The 21,293-nt window shown below is 43.8% G+C and overlaps 1 protein-coding gene and 1 long non-coding RNA gene across 3 annotated transcripts in view; one reads left to right on the top strand and one right to left on the bottom strand.

Annotated features, from left to right (window-relative positions):
* Nucleotides 1-5,714: 5,714 nt before the first annotated feature.
* On the bottom strand, nucleotides 5,715-20,351 carry PANK2 (pantothenate kinase 2). 2 transcript variants are annotated; one of them, XM_075191356.1, is made up of 7 exons: nucleotides 20,105-20,351; nucleotides 15,229-15,581; nucleotides 10,544-10,797; nucleotides 10,245-10,421; nucleotides 9,419-9,542; nucleotides 8,158-8,283; nucleotides 5,715-7,271 (listed from the first exon to the last, which is right to left on the bottom strand). In XM_075191356.1, the coding sequence occupies exons 1-7, from the start codon at nucleotides 20,280-20,282 to the stop codon at nucleotides 7,221-7,223; spliced, it is 1,263 nt and encodes a 420-aa protein (XP_075047457.1). In that variant the 5' UTR covers nucleotides 20,283-20,351; the 3' UTR covers nucleotides 5,715-7,220. The 2 variants fall into 2 exon arrangements, with proteins under 2 accessions (XP_075047457.1, XP_075047530.1); XM_075191429.1 differs by having other exon boundaries at nucleotides 15,229-15,517; nucleotides 20,105-20,189.
* The window catches only part of LOC142107859 (uncharacterized), a 41,300-nt gene continuing 39,970 nt past the window's right edge, over nucleotides 19,964-21,293 (top strand). Inside the window, exon 1 of the long non-coding RNA XR_012680034.1 lies at nucleotides 19,964-20,394. This is a non-coding gene — a long non-coding RNA (uncharacterized LOC142107859). The remainder of the gene's footprint in view (nucleotides 20,395-21,293) is intronic.

Below are 21,293 nucleotides of genomic sequence, written 5' to 3'. Positions count from 1 at the left end.
GTCTCCTTTCTGTATCCAAATGCACCCCTCCTGTCGCAGTAGGAGGAGCCTGCTGCCACCCCTAGGCTCCTACACCGGAGCCTAGAACTGCTTCCTTCTGGGTAACTTTTGCTGCTAGTGTACCCCCTCGCTGGGCACCTAGGCTGGTACCCCTGACCTCTTCCTATAGATCAGGGTTGCTGTGGATGGTTCCACCTGACCTATCACACTGGCCAGAGCTGTGGGTAGAGGGCAGAGCGTTGGTACTAGGTGCTGGGTCCCAACTTCAGAACAGCCGGATAATGGATTAGATTGGTCTAATCTGTAGGTCACAGGAATTACAGCAGGTAAGAAGAAGTCAAAGCAGGTTCCTTAAGCAGTGATGTTTATTAGCTCAGGAAGTCCTGAAAAAGACAGGTACACACACTAGTTTGTGGTACTAGTGATCTTTCCAAAAGTTATAGATGGTATAATGATACATGGTCAGAATATGCTCGTTTTTATACAGTTTTGGACACAGCCTGGCAGGGGGTAAAGCAGCGCCCTTCTCCGACCAGGGCCCACGAAGTCTAAAATATTTCAATCAAAGATTTAAATCTTTAAATTTGGATTTTCAATGCAATGCAAAGCGGCTTGTTTCATTATTCAGTCGGGTTCTAAGAAACAGGGTGAAAAGCCACACAAAACAGAAAGGCATCGCCCCCCTGCGGTGTATACAGGCTAAAGCAAGTGTTTGTCACTTCACATAAAAAATGTCTCATTTGACCGTACAAATTAAATCCACCATAACATTTTATTATGCAATGTACACCACAGGCATTGAATATCCCATAAGCCATGTTGTTCCTATATAAAGCAGACCACCCCATTCATGGTGACTAGTGAACAAAGAGGACCACCCCTGCTGGTGGATAGCATACAGCCTAATCCTCAAAGTTACGCGTTTCAGGGTATGAACCTCCACCTCACGCGTTTCATTGTCTGATGTGCTCGGCCATACAGATTAGCTATGACAGTGGGGAACAGCTTAGTGTTCCAGTAGTTCACAATAATTGAGAGTGTAAAGCATGCTGTTTTTTTATAAGTAGATGCTAATTAGCTCCTTTGATTGATTGGAGATTGTCCTGTTTTTAACCAGCCCCTTCCATTCTCATCTGAATTGTACATTATCCCCATCATAGTCTCCCTGCATCCTTCATCTCTGATACAGAACTCTCAGCGGAGATGTTCTGAAGTCTGTTATACTAGTTCTGTGTTGGACAGATAGAATTATTGCAGTTTTGTGACACTAACACAATATATAGACAGCGCTAAACGCTCTTCACTGTTGGGGAACATACACGAGACTATAGGAGATACCTTGACGCTGGCAGGTGAGCAGACCCCAATATAGCTATATTGTGCACAAAATCGCCTACTTATGTATATGCCAACACATAATGATTTATAGATTGTTTGTTGTAGAGTACAGGGTTGGTTTGTTTTCATGTATAGAATGCAGTTGCTAAAACTAAACAGTATCTAATGAATCATGTTCACTGACTTCTGCTTTGTCGGGTTCCTAGTTACACAGGAGGATGCTATGTAACATTATCTATGTTTGGTGATCTTTCATTTCTAATAAACCTATTTCAAAACAAATATATTCTGTATAATGGAAAATGGAAGCAAAAACGACAATGACATTTGGCACTGTGTGGCTCTCCTTTAAAGAAAGGTATTTTATGTTTGTTACATATCCACATGCTGACTGTCCCATCCCTTTGCTGACAGAAGTCATTTATTGCTGTGCAGAAGGTGGGGGGGACTCTATCTAGCATCATTATCTAATGGAGAAGAGGAGGGGGTTATTCACAGAAGATCAGAAGGCTTCCGAGCAGAGAGAAGAGCTTGCACTCTAAGTAACAGAAAATATCTGCACTAGTCGATTAATTCAGCAACATGCAAATGTAAAGGTTCTGTAATCCTAATATTATTAACCCCTTGCACTTAATAGTGCTAGGGGTTAATAATAGCCCATATGAACTTATAATACTCTTAATGCAAGACTAGGAAACACCACGATAGAAGCTAGATACAGTGCAATCTGTTTTGTCTGTGCTCTATGTTAATTATGTATTATAAGCCATAAAAAACGTCACATAGAGACCCTGTACTGGAGGTCTAAGAAAAATATGATAGTGAGACAGCGGATAATACTTGTGTCAGGTGCCGCTCTCCACAGGCGCTGGAGACGGACACCTTCTCTCCGCAATCCATGTCCTGTTGCCTAGCAGCAGGACGCTATCTCTGCTCACCTGTCTGCAGCCAGCATGTCTGACCGCCAAAATCTCCCTAACCCAATCAGAAGGCACCTTAGGGTATATAAAGCAGCCTCTGACACATGTCTAGTGCCAGAGTATTGGTTCTTCCAGCTCCAGCATGGTTATTCCTGTGTTACTCCTGTGTATTGAATCCTTGGCTATAGTTTGACTTCTCTTCCGGATCATCCCTTATTCTTCGCTGCCCGCACTGGTTTTGACCCTTGGACTGTTCCTGACTACGATTTGCCTTCTCTCCGTTGTACTGCGCTCCTCTGGTTTTGACTCGGCCTGTTTGACTACTCTCCATTCACTGCGCTGGTAACTATCTGGGAGAACCGCGACCTGCGCATCACACGCAGCAAAGCCCAAACCTCCTTGCGGGGGTCCCTGGCGAACACCGGTGGTGCGTCAGACTCCGCGCGCCTCTCAGTTTAGTTGCGCTAATACCAGCCAGTGATATTCCTAGTGAAAGGCGTGACAACTTGGTAGAGAGAAACTTAAATCTGGTTCTAGCACGTACAGGTCCTTGTAGGTTTGATAGAAAAAATACAATATATTTTTAGATCATATTTTTGACCCTTAGCAGCAGCCTTACAGTTATAGGCTACAAGCAGCTGGATCTGTCTGGCAGGTTATGGTGCAGGCAGTAAATACTCCATCACACTTTACTTTTAAACAGGGTTGCAAAGGCAAAGCATGTTTTATGTATGGAACCATAATGGTTTGTCCTTTATAATATATATATATATATATATATATATAATATATATATATATATATATATTTATTATTTATTTTCAAGTCATCCACCCTCTCCACTGAACCCCACACTATGTACTCAGACTGAAGCTAAATGATTATAATCATTTGACAGTTGCTCACCTTGCGTAAATTGTGGTGAGGTTGTGAATCACTATATCTGTGGCCTCTTGTGGTCAACAAGAGGCCACAGAATGATGGAGGCCAACCTAGAATTTCCACCAAAAATGCTTGAGCGTGTGAGGTGAAAATTGGTCAAAGATCCAGACCAAAATAAACAACAAAAAACCTGCACCTAGAAGTCTTTTATAATATTAAGCGGTATATTTACTAAGCTGCGGTTCCGACGAACTGCCGAATCCCGTACTTTCCCGTCATTTTTTTTTTTTTTAAACCGGCAATCTTATTAAAAGATGAAACACATGGGAAAGCGCAGATAATCGATGGTTCATCGGAACCGCAGCTTAGTTAATATACCCCTATGACTAACCACCACTACTTATATGGGGTTTCCTTCTCTGAAGCGCGAAGACAGAAATACGGGTCAGATGAGGAATGTACTAAAGAGAAAACCGCTCTGCGACTTACCTGCCTTGTGATGCATTTGGCCATGAAAATCCTTTCACGGCCTGAATTTCGTCTTCGTGCTCCCGCTCTTACGGCGCTGAACTGACCGATCGTCACCGTACCAGATTTATTCATAGACTATAAATTAGGCAATATGAGAATTTACCCCCAAGATTGTAGGAGCTCACCAGCAAGGTCCTCTTCTCTCGTGTCCTTCATCTATTACCAATGTCACCTGCTAACTTGTCTTCCTCCATCGGATCCTGCTGGCTGCGCCAACACCCCTGGGTACAGGCGGAGATTGTGCCATTTTGCTCCCCCCTCAGTCTAGTTGTTGTTGTCAGCGAAACATCACACCTGTTCCAGCATAAGACTCTCTTTGTGTGAAATGTCCCTCGCATGTAGACTAGACCGACATGAATGGTGGAGAGCTCCGATTATAGGGATCATCATCATTTATTTATATAGCGCCACTGATTCCGCAGCGCTGTACAGAGAACTCATTCACATCAGTCCCTGCCCCATTGGAGCTTACAGTCTAAATTCCCTAATATAGACACACACACATACTGTCAGACAGCTAGAGACTAGGGTCAATTTTGATAGCAACCATTAACCTACCAGTATGTTTTTGGAGTGTGGGAGGAAACCGGAGCACCTGGAGGAAACCCACGCAAACACAGGAAGAACATACAAACTCCACACAGATAAGGCCATGGTCTGGAATTGAACTCATGACCCCAGCGCTGTGAGGCAGAAGGGCTACCACTTCACCACCAGGATCAAAAATATGTTCAGTGCTCCAGAGAGAGACCGTGAATTACAGGCTACCTCCACCCAAAACAAAAGGATTGTTTTTGGGTGGCATTAGTGGAGATAAAAAAACAAAACATACTAACCCCCACAATCCTGATCCTCAGTGCGGCAGATCCACCCAATAAATGAGGGATCTGAGGGAAATAAAATGCTTCTTTTATCCATCTCACGGTGACTCAGTGGTTAGCACTTCTGCCTCACAGCACTGGGGTCATAAGTTCAATTCTCGACCATGGTCTTATCAGTGTGGAGTTTGTATGTTCTCCCTGTGTTTGCGTGGGTTTCCTCCGGGTGCTCCGGTTTCTTCCCACACTCCAAAAAACATACTAGTAGGTTAATTGGTTTGCTATAAAATTGACCCTAGTCTGGGTGTGTTAGGGAATTTAGACTGTAAGCTCCAATGGAGCAGGGACTGATGTGAGCGAGTTCTCTGTACAGCGCTGCGGAATTAGTGGCGCTATATAGTGATGATGATGAATACAACTCCAAAATGTTCATTTTTGGGTGCTCTCCTTTAATACAGTAATAATCCTCCATTAACAGTGTGCAATGATGATTGTCTACTGTTATAATAGACTCATTCCAGTCACAGGACCTAATGACACACGTGGCTATTAATATTTGCTGTGTACAAAATTGTACCACAGACGGAGATAGTCGAATAGATGTGATGCTAAAAGCATTGAACATTCATCATAAAATACCTACAAGAAAACAATGTAGGGCTCAATAAGATCATAAACCACAGCTACCAGAACTATTACAGCAGCCATTTTGTGGTCTGACCCATTAACAGACGGCGATGCAGACACAGGATGCAGTGAGGTGATGTACATGACTAGGCCCTAAAAATGGCCGCCTCTACCCTGTGTGGACGACAGCTGCTCTTACTATGCATGGTAATCCATTAGCCTTGGATAGTGATCATCTTATATCACCCATAGAGATAAACTACACTATACAACCGGGCTCCCCACCTTCTGATTCACTGCTGCTGAATTACTATATTGCTGTGAAATCTGCCGCTGCTGTATACATAAATAATAAGTTGCGTTATGTATGTACGTAGTGAGCTGCAGTGTGATATCAGATCAGTTCTAGGCAGATGAGCCTATTGCGCCATCTAGTGTTCAGATATTCTCTGTACAGCGCTATGTAATAATTTGGTGGTGCTATATACCAGATAAGAATGCGACCGGAATAATAACACACACACTATATATAAAATGTTATACACACGCACACAATATATATATAAAAATTATACACACGCACACAAACAGAAGCCAGTTTAGAAACAAGTTGTCATTTTATTATAAAATATATAAAATAAAGTTTTCCAGTAGTAAAAAGACAGGGATTCGGAATATAGACCAGGCGACAGTCCCAGCTGATCACAGACACGAGACATTTGGACAGAAGAGATTTCCTGGCTATAATAAACAGTTCCTCTGCTCGTCACACACTACAGTAAGTAACAAACCATCCAGGGCTCTTTCACACATATCCGCTGGGATAAAAATGCACAAACACTAGCACGGCCTCTAGTGTACTGCGTCTGCCAATCACTGTGCTTCTAGAGTGTTACGGATTATAGGTTTCCCTCTAACGCAATAGTGGAAACCCCTTATCCGTCTCTGACCTTTTCAAAGTCGCTTTTCGTGTGTTTATGCAGGAAACAAACAGATATCTGTCAGCGAACCCTGAGGGTAATACAGACAATGATCTGACAAACAGATCCGCACACAATACTGCCTACAATAAGGCACCAAGATATTTCATCATGTGCACAAGCTGTATTGTCATCTTATACCTCGAATATGCTGTTCCTCCTATAGATCAGTCAATGGGAAGATGTTTGTTCTCTTTGGTACATATAGATAAATTCAGAATTTTCCAACATTTGGAAATTTCCTAAGAGCTTTGCAAATGCCCAACTATAAGGATGATACAATTACATGCTATCATCACAAAAAAACAAACAAAACATACATGATATAGAACACTACATAATCTATTGTATATAAATGTCATATTAACATGTGGACGGCTCTTAATAAATACCCCGCCGCTGGCAGAGATCTTTGGCTACGTTCTGTGCAGCCATCACCTACACGCAGTGGAAGAGGACAGTTTGTGGGATTAAGCGATATTCAATCCATGGCTGAAATCAGTTAGTGACTGGATAGGTTGTACATTGGCTCAGCAGACAAGGTGACTGCCTCCAGGGCGCACTGGTGACTGATACACTAGGATTTATTAACAGCCAAGACAGACAGGAGATAGTGCAGACACGCAGCACAGAAGCTGTACGACTGAGTTCTGTAACAGAATGAGCAGGTAGTCAGCATACACTACTGACAATACAGAGAGCCTTCTGGTTCTAGAACAGCACCCTGTACAACCGAGTCAAATATTGCAAACTACATAAATGGTATGGAGCCCCCCCAATCAGCTGTCACATGATTCGTTACACGGAGACAGCTCTGTACAGTAACATGTATACTAATGGCAGGGTCAGGAAGTGAGCTCAGGTAGAGGCAGAGGACCAATCAGTCACTGGGAGACCCCACCACAGACATTATATACACTCCAGGCTTGTATTCATACTGTCCAGAGCAGGAGACAGCAGAGTTTTACAATGACCTAGATGTACCTTATATACATATATTATACACACACAATCGGAAGATTTGCTGTAGACTCCTGCACCAAACCTGATTTGCATAATATATACACATATTATATATAATATTATATATCTCTTTAACAGTCGCCGTCAGATCAGTTATATAATCAGGTTGTGGTCACCAGCTCCAGAAGGGCACCAACAGCTCCAAAATAACCCTACACGAGAGAGAAGGGAATGTTCAGTACAATGTAGTTTATGTATTGTATCAGCATGTATACCTAACATAACACAGGGACATACAAGGCAGACATGAAAACAAAGGGATAGGAGGGTTCTGCCTGTGGGAGACCTTACACTCTATAAAGGGTGGAAGCGGAGACAAGAGGAGAGAGTGTGGCTCAGAGACTGGGGCATCAGAGTGGGTAGTATAGGTTGGAGCAGGGTAAACTAATAAATAGATGGGTATTCAGAGAGTATAAAGAATCTGATCCAGCATACTAGGGAGTTCCATAGGTAGATAACAGCACAGGAGAAGTCTTGTAGACGGAGGTGAGAGCTGCAGGAAAGAAGTAGGCCTAAGGGGGCAGGTCAGAGAGGATTTGAAGATGGGGTATAAGGTGTATGAAGGGGTGGTGACTGAAGCAGAGATAGATGGGTGAGGGTTTTGCCGGATATGAGGAGGCTGCAGTAAGCAATGAGGGAGATGAGTGTGGATAAGAGTTTTGGCAGCATCTTGGGTAAGAGGACGTATTCTAGCGATATTTCGAAGGCGGATGTAAAAGAAGGAGAGAGAGGGGTAAAGCAGAGAGTGGAGCCCAAGGTGACTACAAGGCAGCGGGTTTATTGTTGAGGGACATCTCAGGGCAGTGACACTGGGAGGAAGGAAGAGGAGATCTGTTTTGGACATGTTGAGCATTGGGGCAGAGACATTGTTGGTCACACAGAAGGGGAGAAGAGGTAGATTTGGGTGTCATCAGCAAAGTGGTGGTTACTAGTAAATTAATTCACCAAGAGATATAAGTAAAAAGGCCGAGAAACACATCCTTGTGAATACCCTTCTATAGACAACGTATGGCAAGGGACCCGCTGCCCGAATCTTACCTCGTGCTCCAGGAAGAGGGCTTTCAGCTGTCCCTTAGACCAATACTCCAGGGCGTACGCCAGGAGCTTCATGGAAATGGTATTAATCCGCAGGAAGTTGCCCACAAACACCACGCGGCTAATGTTCTGTTAGAGCCAAAAGGAAAGCGTCACATTGTATATAGACAGTAAGATTCTAACTGTACCGCTCTGCAGTGGGGATATGGGCTACAGCTTGTAGCATTTCTAGCAGAGTAAGATGTATGTGGTCTGTCCTTGTATTCTGCAATATGTTCATACATAGCTTGTTGTAGGTAGACTGAAAGATTAGCTTTTATTTCATTTATTTTTAAAGACAAAAGGAGAACATGTTAATTCAAGTGGAGCCACACATCCAAGGCAAGATAATGGTCCGTTCTCTAGTCTTGTTCATGATATCCAGCTTGCTATAGCAGTGTTTGGTCACTAGAGGGAGCTGGAAGGGGTGAGGGGACCTCTGCTCTCTCATAGCCCTGTACAATGCTGCTTGACTTAGATGCTACAAGGCAGCACTGTAAAGAAGCTGAGAGCTCAGAGTCATCAGGTCCCAGCCGTACGAAAACACTCCACAGACTGCAGACAGACACACGGCAGCCAGAATATGGCGTCCGCTCTTTGTTGGGTGTACGGTCACCACCACCACCACACGCTGACACTGACGGCCATGTTATCCAGAGAAGAAGGTTTCATTCCACTCCTGACACCCCGGATTGCAGCACAGGGTGTTTGAAGGGAAAACTATGCGCTGCTTTCCCCATCTGTACAGGCAGTCCCCCGCAGTGCAAAGTTTCCCCAGCAGAGGGCAGTCACAGCACAGTATAGAGTCCTAGAAATCTAAACTAACTACACATTTGGAATAGTTTGCTGAGATATAGATAGTTAGATTTTGTTTGTCACAAAAATAATCTTGACCACACTTAATTTTTCCTATATATGGACAAAACAAGATCAATATGCTTCCAAATCAAAAGGATGAAGTGGTTAAAGTGGAACCAAACCTGAGAAAATATTTTGATATGTTGTAGTAGAGGGTGCATTGTAAATCCCTTTAACATCAGAATTGAAGCTTACTCAGAAAACAGGAAGTTATTGAGTGACATTGCCATATTGCTGTGAAAGACTGTTTCACAACCCAGGCCGCTGACTAAGCAGAAGTGTAGCCTCAGACGGGTCTCACCGCCAGGCTGCACAAAGACTGCGTCAAACAAAAATGGAAGAAATGGCGTTTTCAGAAAAGACCTACCTCGTTTAGAGCGCACATCCGCGCCAAGGAACCAATATTATTGGTTATGGTAATGAGCGTGGCCCTGGCCAAGTCTTCTTTGCTAACCAAATCTCTTTTCTCCTTGCTCATCATGTTGCCAAAACTGGTAAAAGAAAAGAAGAGAATTGTCAGTACGAGGTTCTCATGGAATAAGTGCAATCAACACGAAGCAGTGATCCGGCCACACTTGGGCAGACCGTGCCGGTGGGATCCACGCAGAGTGGGCACACAGCTAGGGTCATCTAGGGCCAGAAGACGGCACGCACCTGGGGCCAGAGGATGGCACATCTGCTAAGATATTACCCCGTATATACCGACAAGACAGAAGACTTTTCACCACGGGTTTCATAGTATTATTCCTTCTAAAACAACTATCCTTCCAGGATCTAATAGTCACACTACATTCTGTATACCCCCCCCGCTGTGGTATTAAAGGGTCCTGCAATAATCATCAACACTACAGCCATCGGCAGGTTACAGACTGTACGATGACACGTTACCCAAATCATTGCCCCTACACAGGACGATGGAACGATCCACTCCTTTACCTTTATACGCTCTTACAGACAGTGTGTGGTAAAGGATATAGCTGACTTAGCACAGGGTAATAACTATAGGCCGCCCTCATTAGGCAGTGAGCAGTATACATGGTATAATCATTCTCTCCATTATACCCACATCCAGGAGTCAGAGATGAACCGAGAAACATTCGTACGGATATCCAAGGAAAACAAACTGACCTTTGCAGGAAGACGATGTCAGAGGCTATGACACCAGTGGGTACACATAAGTAACTAGCCCTTACCTGGAAGCCACGGCGTAGCCCGGCAATCCAAACCGCTCGTAATCTCCTCCGTAAATGTCCCGCACCAACTTATCCACCTTTGTGCTGTCCCCCAGAGACGCCATCATCAGAGCCTCTTCAAACGTGGAACAGCCGGTCAGAAGGCAGCAAAGCCCAAAAAACGTTCCCCCTCCTAGACTGAGGGTGACAGTACAAGCAGGAGAAAGAGTCAGACCACGGGGAAATCTCTTTACATATGTACTTCCCCATAAATTACATGTAATAATCTATCCACAAACACGCCAAACGCATCTACACACCTGGTGCCAGTCACCCGTTTATAGTCGTCCTTGGAGTACACGGCCAGGATGCTGACGCCAGAGCCGATGTTCACCAGCAGCAGAGGGTACGGGTTCTCCAGAGCGTAGGGGATTTTCTGGCACTTTTCGGGATCCTTGGGATTTTCCAGGTAGAAACATTGGGATTGTCCATTAAATCCAACAGAATCGATAAAGAGAACCCCTTTGATGAGACAATCTAATTCATCCAGCTTCCACAGTTCAAGCCCCCCGACCTGTATATAAAAACAGATGTAATGAATTAGAGTAATGTTTGTGAATCAGAAAGTTGACGACTTGACCGTTTGCTGAGGAAAGCAATGGTGCCCTCCCGTCGGACATCCGTTGGGCGTTTCCACTGACCCTTCATTTAATCCATCTCTGCACGTACCACTTACTACATTTATATCTATAAATTGGTATATTTAAAGACCACCACTACTGTAACTGAATAATTGCACAATACCCCTCGTGATGTTCCTCACCAGTCACTGCTGTAATGACCACGTCTCTCCGGCCGCCTCATCCCGTCCAGTGGTCTCTGCTGACAAGGGCTCAGCTTCTGCAGTTTACATTCAATCTTCTTCTGGCAGTCAGCGTGTACCAGTTGATAATTTAATATTTAATTCACCAGTAATATTCCCGCTCTTGCTGCTTCCATGACTAACTGCATTTTTATGAAAAACTGATGACTATTGGAAAAGTTCCAGTTTTTAAACTATTTAAACTGTAATAACTCTGTACTGATGACACTAAACAGAACCTCCAGATTTCTGAGGATGAACCCAAGTTGAAGTAGGGATAGGGAAAGTTGGGAAGGGTCGCACCAATTAATGGGGAGTTATCATACCCCGATATATTTTGAAATTACATATTGTATAAATATTGTTCTTTAATCAGGGGTGCATCAAAACCTTACAGGGTTCAATTTGAACAAAGAGAAAGAAATGGTTTTAAATACGATGCACTAATCACTCCACATACGCATATTGCTTGTCTAAAGACTGTAAATAGTATAACATTTAACCTTTATTAATTATGTTTAAAATTGGCAGCGAAATATGTAAACTGATTAAAAAATGAAATAATGATATCTTGTATAAAAACTGGCTATGCCTTGCAGGGCCCTCTTAAGAACATCTTGGGCCCCTATATATATATATATAAAAAAAATAAAAAATGATATATATATATATATATATATATATATATATATATATGGGCCCTGCAGCCCAGTGGGGCCCGTCGGAGGCAGTAAAAAAAAAAAAAAAAAAAAGACAATACTTACCTTGCGGTCAGCTGGCGATCCGGCTCCCTCCATGGTCTCCTCCTCCGTCGCGCTCCGCAATGGATGTCGGGCGGGCGTGATGACGTCACGCCCGACATGCACTGCGAGCGCCGCACAGAGGAGGAGACCATGGAGGGAGCCGGATCGCCAGCTGACCGCAAGGTAAGTATTGTCTTTTTTTTTTTGCTGCCTCCGACGGGCCCCCCGGGCACCTGCCCATTGTGCCCAATGGGAAAGACGGCCCTGATGCCTTGTATGTCTCCCAAATAAAAATATATTACTGGGGACAAGTAAGATCAAAATCTCATACTTTGACGATCTCTGAGGTGAAATTCCCTCTCATATGTAAGTTCTCTTTTATTCTACAGTTGCAGCGTGTATATAGTATCTCAAGGCAGCTATGGAATTAAATGCAGATCCTTGACTTATGGGTCCGCATCTGATGTGTTAGCTGGTATAATTGTATTAGCTACAAACGTTATAACAATTGTATCAAACAGCATATGATCTCAATCATCTGAAAATTGCGGAGATGCTATTAAATTTCTTATGCCGTATAAAGTCCCCAGCTTGTATTCAATAATGTCAGTGTAGTTATATGTTATAGGGAATCACATCCGCATTTGATAATATAACTGATCCGTCTCTTACAGGTTTTGAATCATCATCGTTTTACACTATCACCTTATAATGATAGCCGCCTAAAAGGCAAGAGAAATAAAGTGGATCTTCTAAGGTAGGAGACTGGATTATTTATGTATGTATGTATGTATGTATGTATGTATGTATATATATATATATATCTATAATATAAATGTCTAGTGGCGTGTGTTAGTCTGTCTGTGTGTGGAAAAAATAAAACCAAGCTGCAGCGCCACCTGCTGGGCGGAGTTATACACTGACCTACTAAATTCTTAGTGTGTGTGTAAAAAAAAATTCAGAAAGGGCTGAAATTTGGTATACTAAGATGTTTTTAATTTGTTCATTTAATTTGTTAATTGTTAAAAGTGTTTATAAAGATTTTAAAAATATATATATATATATTTCTTTAAGGAGAAGTGACAGTTGGGAGTGGTTGGTGGTTGCCGGGGGTGACAGTGGGGAGTGGTTGGTGGTTGAGGCCTGGGCTATGGCTTGATTTGACTAGAATGCATGAGTATCATGCACGGGTTAACTTGTGTATATATATATATATACACACACACACACATACGGAGGGAACTCATTCCATTAAGTAATATGCCGATAGTGTAGAATTAGATAAATTATTAGGTCAGATGATTAATAAATGCAGATCTTCCACATATAAGTCTGTATAAAATATATACTTATGCTAATATGAAAACATAGCATATAACCTATGTCATCTGAGGATTAGGGAGATGGCAATAATTCTTACATAATTCATATAAAATCCCCCATTTGTATTCGATCTTATATCGTGTAAGTTCCTCCGTTTACATTCAATAATGTCAGTTATATATTTAGATCACATTTTGCAATGTAGCTAAACCGTCCCTTATGTATTATGAGCCATCACCATTTCTTAGGTTTATTTTAGCAAGTATAGTTAACACCTTATAATAAAACCCGCTTAAAGGTAAAGAAAATGGACAGGTCCTCCGCTAAATAGAGGTCTCGATCCTTTCTCAGATTGCTAATATCATTGCTTATATCTTTCCAGTCATATTTAACATAAGATCTGAGACTAGGTTCTACATATATGGATGGAACTGCTTTCCCTGAACTCTGTCTCAGAAGTATACCAGCAAGTGAATCGCTAGCTACCATTAGATCAAATAATTGTTTCTTTTCAAAGCTCTATAGCTAAACGATCTGATCTTTAAACTTATACTGTAACTAAATATTATTGAACATTTCGTTTAAGGCATAGTCAGTGAAACCCAACGTGCGTTTCGCCGATGCGCTTCTTCAAGGCCGGACATTTCTTTAGACAAGCAATATGCGTATGTGGAGTGATTAGTGCATCGTATTTAAAAGATGAACCCAAGTTCCAGGTTCCACGGGTCCTAAACTTTTGGCTTTAACTACATTGGATAGCACAAATAAAGTCCATATAGAATGAGGAAGAGCTTACGGTCATTTCATCAACACAGGGGTGTCTGAACAGGCTACGTTTTGAGTGTTTACCTCTGTAAGAACATGTGGGGGTAATTATTGACCCAAACAGATTAATTCTCCGAAGCATAATTCAATATGACCTTAATTAAAGTCTAGAGGCCGTGCAGTTCTAAACATTAACATTAATAAAAGACTAGTATCAAAGTACAGTTATTGGTACACATCAGATACAAAATAGTGCTTTGGCTACGACTTCCTGCTATAATGCCTTCATGAGAATTTTAAAGTAGCTGTTGGTGTGGATTGTCCTGTGGGCTGAAAATCCTGGGACACTAATCTCATATTCAGACAGCCAATGTTCTGATAGGGGGCAGTCTTCATGCAGTTGGAGGTTGTTCCAGGATGGTTACTGCCCCCACCTGTATATGGAAATTTCCTATTCATTCAAATTCATATATAGTATACTAGCCCAGAAGATTATTAATATAGATGTAACAAAGTGAATAGAGAATGCAAGATTTATATAGTTCCTTACATGCTGGTTGTGTACGGGTGAGAGGACCAGAGGAGGGTATCATTTAAATGAAATCTGTCTATCCCCATAGCCTCAACAAACCAACACAACACTTACATGACAAAACATATTCAGGCAAACATATGGGTTAGGGGGATTGCCCCGGAGCAAACAAAGCAACATTCTGTGATAGCCAAGTACAAGTTTGCTGAATATCTTTCAGTGTCCAAAATAGCTACTTCATACCAGTGACTTTGTAGCATAGTATTTGTGCAACAAAATTGCATTTTGTAGTGTATACAATACATCTCTGCAAGCTATAGTACACACTGGGATTTTGCCGGTTGCATCTTAATCTGTCTCTACAGAGGGCAGCACGGTGGCCTAGTAGTCAACACTTCTGCCTCACAGCACTGGGGTCATGAGTTCAAGTCCTGTCCATGGCCTTATCTGTGAGGGGTTTATATGATCTCCAGTGTTTGCGTGGGTTTCCTCTGGGTGCTCCAGTTTCCTCCCACACTCCAAAAACATACTAGTAGGTTAATTGCCTGCTAATAAATTGACCCTAGTCTCTGTCTGTGTGTGTTAGGGAATTTAGACCAATGGGGCAGGGACTGATGCGAGTTCTCTGTACAACGCTACGGAATTAGTGGCGCTATATAAATAAATGGTAATAATAATGTGAATTACGTCCATAGAACACCTCTGTTTTAGATATTTCGAATTAGAACCTAACCTTAGACACAGCCAAGTTGTCCTATAAATACAGATAAATATGCTTACAGTCAAGAACTCCTCTTCGAACTTGTACGCTCCCCCGCCAGTTGCACACAAGGACGTGTGAAGGCTTGAGAACTGCTTGTCCCGCGCCATCTGAATGAAGACGGACATGTCATGGGTGGGGAAACGGATGAAGTGCAGGTTCCCCTTGCGGCCACAGATGGTTAGGTCCTTCAGCTCCAAGTGGACGTCGCGGATGCCCGTCTGCCCATAGGCTACGTTGGAGATCAGGTATTTCCGGATACTCTTGAGGCTCTCCACTTCCTCTTGCTCCTCTTCAGCGGTGATATCTCTGGGTTCAAAATAGACAAGTTTCACCAGCGTCCCACCAATATCCAAGCCAAACCAAGGAAAGGCTAGGACAAAAGACACACACGTTTTAGACCCTGCATGGCATTTGTATGTATTCTTACCATACTGATCATGCTTAGGCATGTATGAAGACAGTGGGCAGCCTACTGACCCTTTGTCTTCTCGCCCATGACTAGAGGAGACCACGGTCATTTTGAACGACGGGATCTTTTTGGGGCACTCTTGATGGGAGCTACAGTGATGAAGATTGCTCTACTTCTGGTCAAAACAATGTACAATTCAGAGACACACCAGTCAAATCTAGGAACCAAAAAGGATCTTCTAAGGCAATATTAGAAATATAAAATGATATGGCAGAATATAACCCACAAGGCCATCTAGTTTGGCTTTTTGCAACACGTTCATGTAGTATTTATCTAATCTATGATCAATATACGAGAGGGGCCAGAATACACGAACCTCCATGCGGATACATTAAAGGGTAGACACCCAGCCATTGTAGACTGGGGTCTATTCCTAGGCGCCTGTATCTGATTCGGAATGTCTATTATGACCTTCTTCTGGTCTACAGAACACCGAGAGGGCAGAGAGACCATTAATAATAAAAATATTGATTTCAATAACAGACTTAAGGGATGGAAAGTGAAAGCAAATGGGGCTATAATGCCCAGATGCCCGCCAAACCCCCCCCCCATCCTGACTTCAATAACCTCAGGAGTACCCTCAATTGATGCAGTTTTCAATATGGTATGTGCCTTGCTGGGCTACTCATATATTGTAAAACACATTTTATGCATTTCATTCAAACTAGCACAAAAAAATAATATTAATTTCAAGTGCGGAATTTATTATGAAAACCTATGTGAAGAATAATGATTTTTTGCGGTTTTGGAAAGGTGGATTGATGCCAAAGCAAGAATTACTCAGTGTTTCGAAGGAAAAATAAAAAAATCTACACATTTGCTTTTAGTTCATTTACTAGCAATATCAATTAAATTCAAAGACAAAAACTTTTAGGGACATTCTGGGGTAGAGCAACGCGGCTAATTGAATCTACCACACTGAGTAGATTTTCTTTGCTGTGTTAGAAGGTATAAGAAAACTAATGTTATGTCCTGAACATAAAGGGCTGAGTCATTAAGGAAAGTATGACAAAGAAAAGGAGTAAATGTTCTCCAGGATAAACCATGTTACAATGCAAGGGGTGCAAACTAGTTTATTATTTTGCACATAAGGTATATACTGGCTGGTTTTTCCTTTAGCACACAAATACTTGATGGCTTTATTTTTACACTGAAATTTTAGGTTAGGTTATATTAAGTTTATCTAGGACATGTCCTAACCCAACTATAAAATAAGTCCCCACATTTTACATTTACCTCCCCCTCCAATGCAACATGGTTTTGCCCAGATGCAAAGTTACTCTTTTTTTATGCTTTGCTCTCCTTAATGACTCAGGCCCAAAATTTCTTCTGGAAAAACAAAAAAACCAAGGTATAGTTGTATAACAAATGACTGATATTAATGTGGGAATGTGAACGGCCCCAAAAGGGCCAAAACAGGCTCAGAACAGGGGTGAGAAAAGCCTCAGCAACATCAGGGTTAACAGGGTGCTACTCAGACCTCCATATCGAATATCCACTGTGCTGGCAGCCCTATTATTATTATTATGTGACTTTATGTTCTGTATCCTATATCACATCTCATCAGTTTTCACTCATCAGCTCTTGGAAGCTACAGGTTAAACGTTTTGTCCAGTATATAGGGGTACTACAGATAACAAGGGGGAATGCTAAGTGCCTGCATTTCTACATAAGCATTATATGGAAAATATAACTGCTTACTACTAAGAAGAAAAGCACCAGTACAGGAAAATAATTAATAGAACAGTGTGAACATTACTTCAAATGTTTCTGCAATACTTGGTCATCACAGAGTTAACAAATCAAAATTCCTCATTCAGTTTAATGTGACAACATGAGAGCAATCGGGCACTAAAAACGCCAGTGCTACACTTACTATACAAGATCCACTAGTGCTACACTTACTATACAAGATCCACTAGTGCTACACTTACTATACAAGATCCACTAGTGCTACACTTACTATATAAGATCCACTAGTGCTACACTTACTATACAAGATCCACTAGTGCTACACTTACTATACAAGATCCACTAGTGCTACACTAACTATACAAGATCCACTAGTGCTACACTTACTATACAAGATCCACTAGTGCTACACTTACTATACAAGATCCACTAGTGCTACACTTACTATACAAGATCCACTAGTGCTACACTTACTATACAAGATCCACTAGTGCTACACTAACTATACAAGATCCACTAGTGCTACACTAACTATACAAGATCCACTAGTGCTACACTTACTATACAAGATCCACTAGTGCTACACTAACTATACAAGATCCACTAGTGCTACACTAACTATACAAGATCCACTAGTGCTACACTTACTATACAAGATCCACTAGTGCTACACTTACTATACAAGATCCACTAGTGCTACACTTACTATGCAAGATCCACTAGTGCTACACTTACTATGCAAGATCCACTAGTGCTACACTAACTATACAAGATCCACTAGTGCTACACTTACTATACAAGATCCACTAGTGCTACACTTACTATACAAGATCCACTAGTGCTACACTAACTATACAAGATCCACTAGTGCTACACTTACTATACAAGATCCACTAGTGCTACACTAACTATACAAGATCCACTAGTGCTACACTAACTATACAAGATCCACTAGTGCTACACTAACTATACAAGATCCACTAGTGCTACACTTACTATACAAGATCCACTAGTGCTACACTAACTATACAAGATCCACTAGTGCTACACTAACTATACAAAGTCCACTTTACAAACACCGTCATTCACCACCCTTATAGTCACAACACTTCCTCACTGCGGTCATCAACCTTTTTCCTCCCTAACCACATCTCTTCCAATTCTTTCCTCTACTTTATCATTCCCCTTCTACCTATACTCCCTCCCTTCATGGCTCACCCTCCTCCCCATCTCACACCCTGCTTTACTTCCCACACTCCCTCTCCAACTGTCACACGCTCCTTCCCAGTTCCTCCCCTCCTGTCTCACCCACCCCTCCTTTCCACAGTCCCTCCCCCACCTGTCACACCCTCCTCCCCACAGTCCCTCCCCCACCTGTCACACCCTCCCTTCCTCCCCAGTCATTCCCCCACCTGTCACACCCTCCTCCCCACAATCACTCCCCTCCTGTCACACCCTCCTTTCCCCAGTCCCTCCCCACTTATCACACCCTCCCCTCTTGTCTCACCCACCCCTGCTTCCCACAGTTCCTCCCCCACCTGTCACACCCTCCTCCCCACAATCCCTCCCCCACCCGTCACACCCTCCTTTCCACAGTCCCTACCCTACTATCACTACCTCCTCCCTGTAGTCCCTCCCCCCTCATCTCCCAGCCTCCCTGTACTGGCTTCTGTCTTGTTCTGTAGTCCCTCCTCCTCATCTGGCCACTCTCCCCCGCCTCCCTATCGTACCTCCTCTCTCCCCCATCTCTCTATAGTGTCTTCTCTCCTGTCATGCATCCACGCACTAGTCTCTACTCTACGCCCTGTAGTCCCTCCCTGTGATACCTCCTCTCCTGTGCACAGCTCCTGTGTACTCCCCTCCTGCCACCCCCTCTTTCCTGTAGTCTTCCCTTTGTCCCTGTAGTGCCTCCTCTCCAGTCACCCCCTCCTCCCTGTGTCCCTCCTTTCCAACCACCTCCTCCACCCTCTAGTCCCTCACACCCCCCTTCTGCCTGTAGTTCCTCTCCTCACCCCCCTCCAACCTGTATTTCCTCCTTAACTGCCTTCCTATTCATCCTGCAGTCCCTCCTCTCCCCTCTGAAGTTCCTCCCCTACAGTCTCCACCTCCTAATGCTAGTCCCTCCCCCACTGTCACCCCCTCTTACCTCTAGTCCCTCCTCTCCTGTGTCCCCTCCTAACGCTAGTCCCTCCCTCCAGATAGTCCCTATTACCCCCTTTACCTCTAGTTCCTCCCCTATTGTCACCCCTTACACCCTATAGCTCCTCCTCCCCTATCACCCAACCTCCCTGTAGCTCCTCCCCCACCTTCCTATAGCCACTCCCCTCATGTCACCCACCTCCTTGTAGCCCCTCCCCTCCAGTCACCCCACCTACATGTAGCCCCACCCCTTCAGTCACCCCATCTCCATGTAGCCCCGCCCCTATTATCAACCCTCCCCATCTCTCTGTAGCCCCTCCCCTCCAATCACCCCATCTACATGTAGCCCCGCCCCTATTATCGACCCTCCCCATCTCTCTGTAGCTCCTCCCCTCCTGTCACCACACCTCCCTGTAGCCCCGCCCCTCCTCCTAGCTATCTCCCTACAGAAGACCGTTACACCCGGACCCCTCTGTATACAGACCAGGTATGGCCGCCTCAGTGTATCCCAGCCGCTCCAACAGGCGGCCATCGTGTGTCTGTGCCCCGGACACTGCCCGGGCCCCGCTCCCCCGGTTACACCTGTCACTTACGCGGTCTGTTTTTCCGGAGGGAGTCGAGGCGCGGCCGGGCCCGGGGGACCGAGCTCAGCCTCTCCCGGGAAGTTCCGGCGGAGGACGAGGGGACCTCCGAGGGGCAGCTCCTATGCCGGGTACGAGGCTCCTGTCCTCCCGCATCGTTCTCCGGACCCCGCGGTCCGTTCTGCGCCATCACCCCGCGATGTCACCGCCGCCGGCTGGCAGCAACAGCCCTACACTGACGGACTGCGCAGGCGCACTACAGCCGGGCGGGCACGACCAACCAATCGCCTGTTAGACAGACGGTGAGTGACGGGCGCTGCCACCAACCACCGCGCGCACGCCTAGTGTGGGGGGCGGGGCTGCTCAGTGAGTGACAGCTGTGTGGTATCCATGGCAACGCAGGAGGATGTCAGTCAGGAGCCTCTGGTGGGAGCTGAGGGGCTATTTTTGGAAGGAGAGAGCGTGTGCAAGGAGAGCACTGCATGCACTGAGCACCCTCATTGTTACCAGGGAAAACAGAAAATAACCCATCTGCTATAACAGGGCATTGAGCTAAATAGCTAGTCATGTCTGCTGACACACACACACATATATATATATATATATATATATATATATATATATATATATATATATATATATATATATATATATATGCAAATCATTTAATGAGCTGCATCTCCTATTTGCATGTCTTCAGACCCATTAGCTGCCAGAATCCTCCACAGCTTAGCAAATGCACAGGAGGACCAGCATGCATTAAACCTCTGTTTACAGCTGTATGTGTGCCACCATTCTGGCTTGTCTCCCTGTAGTGACATTGGGTCTGCAAAGCTGATGCATTGGAAAATTATATTGCAGCACAAATAATTAGAGTTAGCAAGGGATCATCATCCTCATTTATTTATATAGCGCCACTAATTCTGCAGCGCTGTACAGAGAACTCACTCACATTAGTCCCTGCCCCATTGGAGCTTACAGTCTAAATTCCCCAATATACACACACAGACTAGGGTCAATTTTTTAATAGCAGCCAATTAACCTACCAATATGTTTTTGGAGGAAACCGAAGCACCCGGAGGAAACCCACGCAAACACAGGGAGAACATACAAACTATACACAGATAAGGCCATGGTCGGGAATCAAACTCATGACCCAGTGCTGTGAGGCAGAAGCGCTAACCACTAAGCCACTGTGCTG

This window comes from Mixophyes fleayi, chromosome 1 (assembly GCF_038048845.1).
Source record: "Mixophyes fleayi isolate aMixFle1 chromosome 1, aMixFle1.hap1, whole genome shotgun sequence".
Lineage (NCBI taxonomy): Eukaryota > Metazoa > Chordata > Amphibia > Anura > Limnodynastidae > Mixophyes > Mixophyes fleayi.
Note: the sequence above shows the minus strand (reverse complement) of the source record. Positions and strands in the feature narration are given on the sequence as shown.

Bases quoted from the DNA above. Each gene is read 5' to 3' on its own strand.
- PANK2 (XM_075191356.1), bottom strand. From the start codon at position 20,282: ATGGCGCAGAACGGACCGCGGGGTCCGGAGAACGATGCGGGAGGACAG. The intron at 15,582-20,104 runs GTAAGTGACAGG...CTTTTGTCCTAG, and splicing joins CCTCCGGAAAAACAGACCGC to CCTTTCCTTGGTTTGGCTTG. The intron at 10,798-15,228 runs GTAAGCATATTT...TTTTATATACAG, and splicing joins TCGAAGAGGAGTTCTTGACT to GTCGGGGGGCTTGAACTGTG.